Below are 4,026 nucleotides of genomic sequence, written 5' to 3'. Positions count from 1 at the left end.
ACAGTAACATTTTATGTTTTATTTTATTTTTAAAAATTTATTGGAAAAAAAAAGCAAAATTTCACGGAGCAAACAGAAATAAAACGTTATTGACAATAACGTTTTATACTTCGTTATCTAGAATCACGTTTTAGAGCAAAAACATTACTCAAAGTAACGTTTTTATATTTTAGTAGGTTTTATCCATTCACGGGCTCTGCAATTAAAGAATCGAATCCTGTATTTTACAGATTAGAAAACGTAACTGACAATCACGTTTATTATATAAAACATAACTGTCAATTACGTTTTATGTTTATTTAATCACGGGGCATCAGATTAAGAATAAAATCCTGCTACATTGGAATCTTACAAATCATAAAACGTTATCGCTGACCACATTTCTACATTAAATCGTGATTATCAATTACGACACTATGTTAAAGTTAATTTTTTCTTTTTTTTACTAACGACAAATGGTTATAAAATGAACCTTGTTGAAACAAATGTTCTAAATACTCCAACAATATTCATTCAAAATTTTGTTTGTGTAGCCCAATTTTGAAACAATATTTACAAAGGTATGAATTAAATAAGTCAAGTCAATACATTGTGTTATTATTTTTACTATAGCTTTCAAATATTTTTCTAATTTATTACTTAGAAAGATGACTTATTTTTATGTGTAGGAATAAAAATGGCAAATTTTGAACATAATGTGATGGTTGCTTTGTACTGGGGTGGCGAAATAATTACTGAAATGAACGGATGCAGGTATACTGAATGTGCTAGAATGATTATTAACATGTATACTTCAATGAAGTATGTTGAATTGGTTGAATTATTGCATGAGAAAATGGGTACAACTAGTGAAAATATTCAAATGGATATTGCGGGAAAATATCCTTGTTCGATTCAAGGTAACCATACAAGGTTCATTGAGTTTAAAATTGATGATGATCAATCTTTGCTACAATTTTTTGTTATACCTCAAAACTTTGCGGATAAGATTGACATAAATGTTTTGGAAATGTATGTAAAGACCAAATCAACAAATCAAAATGATATATTTCAAATTAGTGGTCAACATGGTTATCACGTGAATTTATTGTCTCAAAATTATGGATTTGCCACGGTTAGTCAACCTCATTATGCAGAGCCGATTGCTCAACCACCATTTCAACATTTGTTAATGCATGACCAAGGATCATTTGGCGAAGGTTCAAGTAGTCAAAGACATGTTGACAATAGTTCGAGAAAATATGAGGGCAGGTAAAACAACAAATTTATGTTTTAATGAATTTTAATATAATTAGTTGATAACACAATCTTACTCATTATAAATATACATATATAGATAGATAGTGATATTTTTTGTGATTAATTACCTTAATTTTTTTAAGAAATAACCTTATGGAGAATAAATTACTGATTTTAAACAAGCTTCTATGTATCATAATTTCCTAAAATTTAATTGAACTTCTTTTTCCACAGAGAAAATAAGAACAATGTTGATCCATATAGTGATGTAAATGCTGAAATTAGTGAATAAAGTTTGGAGGAAGATGAACCTTCAAAAGATGATGGTGAAAGTGAATCAGATGAAGATATCAATAATGCTAGAGATTTTTCTCAAAATGACATTGGTATAAACCTTCCTAATCAATTTGAAAAGGATGCGTCTGAAGTGCAAAATGATGTACCCTATTTTAGAACATTAGATAACGAGGAAGACATTTTCATGTCTACATGTGAATCTGAGATGGAGTATTGTTCCGTCTGGTCTGAAGATGGCACAAAAGATTTGAAAAAAGGTATGTTTTTTAATAGTTAAGAAAAATTAAAACGAGCTGTGACAATTTGGAGTTTGAAAAAAAAATAAAGCATTCAAGGTGGTGACATCAAACAAGAGTTTATGGGTCGCAAGATGCAAGTTTCATACTTCATTGGGTTGATTGTGGTTTCTCCGAGGACGAAAGGTTGGAGGTAACCTTTGGAAAATAGGAAAATATATTGAAAATCATAGATGTGAGACTGAGGGGCTTTCTAGAGGTCATGACAATCTAAATACCAATGTAATTGCATCTTTGATTCTTAATCAAATTGAAAAAAATCCCAAGGTTTTGGTGGTAGATGTCATTTCCAAGGTTCACGAAAAATTTGGTCATCAAATAACATACAGAAAAGCGTGGCTTGGACGTCAACACACATTTGAATTGGTGTATGGTGACTTTAAGAAATCATTTAGCGACCTACCCAAATTTTTGCAGCTTTTCAACACTTAAACCGTGGAACAATGGTGGAAGGAAACACGAAGAGTCTATGAGTTCATTAGAGGTAAAAAATTTTAAATATGTATTTTGGGCTTTCAAGTCATGCATTGATGGATTTCAACCATGTCGCCCTGTTATTTCAGTAGATGGAACTCATATATATGGAAAATATGAGATTAAATTATTGATTGCTGTTGGAATTGATGGAAATGATAATATTCTTCCTCTAGCGTTTGCTATTGTAGACAAAGAATCGAAAGAAGCATGGAAATGGTTTTTTAAGAATTTGAGTGCACATGTCATAAAAGATAGAAAAGATATTTGTGTTATATCTGATAGGGAAAAAGGAATATTGACAAGTTTGCAGGAGTTGCGACGATTTCAGGAGCCTCGAGTCTTCCATAGATATTGTATAAGGCATCTTAAGAGTAATTTTCGATCTCGATTTCCAGACAAGGATCTTAGTAGGCTGATGTGGAGGGCTGCTTCAACCCATCAAGTAAGAAAATTTGAGTCCTTGATTTGGCAAATTAGAGAAGAAAATGAAGATGCATATGAATATCTCAAAAAAATCCCCTTGGAGAAATGGACGGTTAGCCATGATGGTGGTAAAATATGGGGAGTGTTGACAACAAATCTTTCAGAGTTGTTCAATGGAGTGTTGAAAAAAGCACGTGGCTTGTCGGTCACTTCTATGGTCAGACTTTCATTAGAGCAAACTGTTGAAAGTTACACTCGTAGGTCTAAAAAAGCGCAAAAACTCCTAGAATAAGATGAATTGTGGATCGAAAGGTACAAAATGAAGTGGGAGAAGAACTATGAAAATTCAAAAAGGCACTTTGTTTTTTATTGGAATATACCCACAGGGGTATATGAGGTTAGATCTATTCAAGTTGATGGTACTGGTGGTAATCCTCATTGTGTTTCACTGAATGAAAGAAAATGTGATTGTGGAAAATGGGTTAATTTACATTTCGCATGTTCACATGTCATGAAGGTTACTGATAGAATGGGAGAGCTAGCTAGAAACTTTGTTAGTGAACATTTCACTGTAGAGAATTATGTTGCAACATATTCTGGATTCTTCTCACCGGTTGGCCATAAGGCGTATTGGCCATCTCCTAATTTTAGAATGGAAAGTAATGAATTCTATCGTCGTCTCAATCGATCAAGGAACAGTAGAATACCCAATGAGATGGATCGTGGTGCTGCTGTATATGAGCGAGCTTGTGGATTATATAGACAAACCGGAAATGATAGGCGTCGATGTCCAGATCGTAATTAAAATTAAGTGGATAATTGTTGATTAGTTTAATTGTGTTAATTCCAAATGTGGGTCAATGTCTAGTTTTGATAATTTTCTTTCAATTAGCTACTGTAATGTAATTCAAATAATAATTAATTTTTTGCCTTTTGTTGTATAGTCTGGAGCTTATTCAGTTAGTTACATTGTTGTGTTGCATTGTTATATATATATATATATATATATATATATATATATATATATATATATGTATGTATGTATGTATGTATGTATGTATGTATGTATGTATATGTATGTATATATATATGTGTGTGTGTGTGTGTATATGTATATATATATATATATATATATATATATATATATATATATATATATATATATATATATATCAAATGCAAAATCTTCAAATAATACTAGTAGACTATGATAAAGTAATCATTCCTTGTCTGAAGACTATGATAAGCTATATTAGGTTGTTAATATTTGTCACATGAATCGTAAATATAGAAT

The 4,026-nt window shown here is 31.1% G+C and overlaps 1 protein-coding gene across 1 annotated transcript; it reads left to right on the top strand.

The window, feature by feature from the left end:
• Positions 1 to 676: 676 nt before the first annotated feature.
• LOC138348713 (uncharacterized) lies at positions 677 to 3,537 on the top strand. The gene is made up of 4 exons (XM_069298283.1): positions 677 to 1,251; positions 1,534 to 1,793; positions 2,396 to 2,989; positions 3,119 to 3,537. Exons 1-4 carry the CDS (start codon positions 677 to 679, stop codon positions 3,535 to 3,537), a joined length of 1,848 nt encoding a protein of 615 aa, XP_069154384.1.
• Positions 3,538 to 4,026: the final 489 nt, after the last annotated feature.

Source organism: Solanum lycopersicum, chromosome 5 (genome assembly GCF_036512215.1).
Source record: "Solanum lycopersicum chromosome 5, SLM_r2.1".
NCBI classification, from domain to species: domain Eukaryota; kingdom Viridiplantae; phylum Streptophyta; class Magnoliopsida; order Solanales; family Solanaceae; genus Solanum; species Solanum lycopersicum.
Note: the sequence above shows the minus strand (reverse complement) of the source record. Positions and strands in the feature narration are given on the sequence as shown.

Excerpts from the sequence above, each read along its gene's own strand:
- LOC138348713 (XM_069298283.1), top strand. The coding sequence starts at position 677 with ATGGCAAATTTTGAACATAATGTGATGGTTGCTTTGTACTGGGGTGGC. Across the intron at positions 1,794-2,395 it reads CACAAAAGATTTGAAAAAAG|TAGATGGAACTCATATATAT; the intron begins GTATGTTTTTTA and ends CTGTTATTTCAG. Across the intron at positions 2,990-3,118 it reads AACTGTTGAAAGTTACACTC|GGGTATATGAGGTTAGATCT; the intron begins GTAGGTCTAAAA and ends ATATACCCACAG.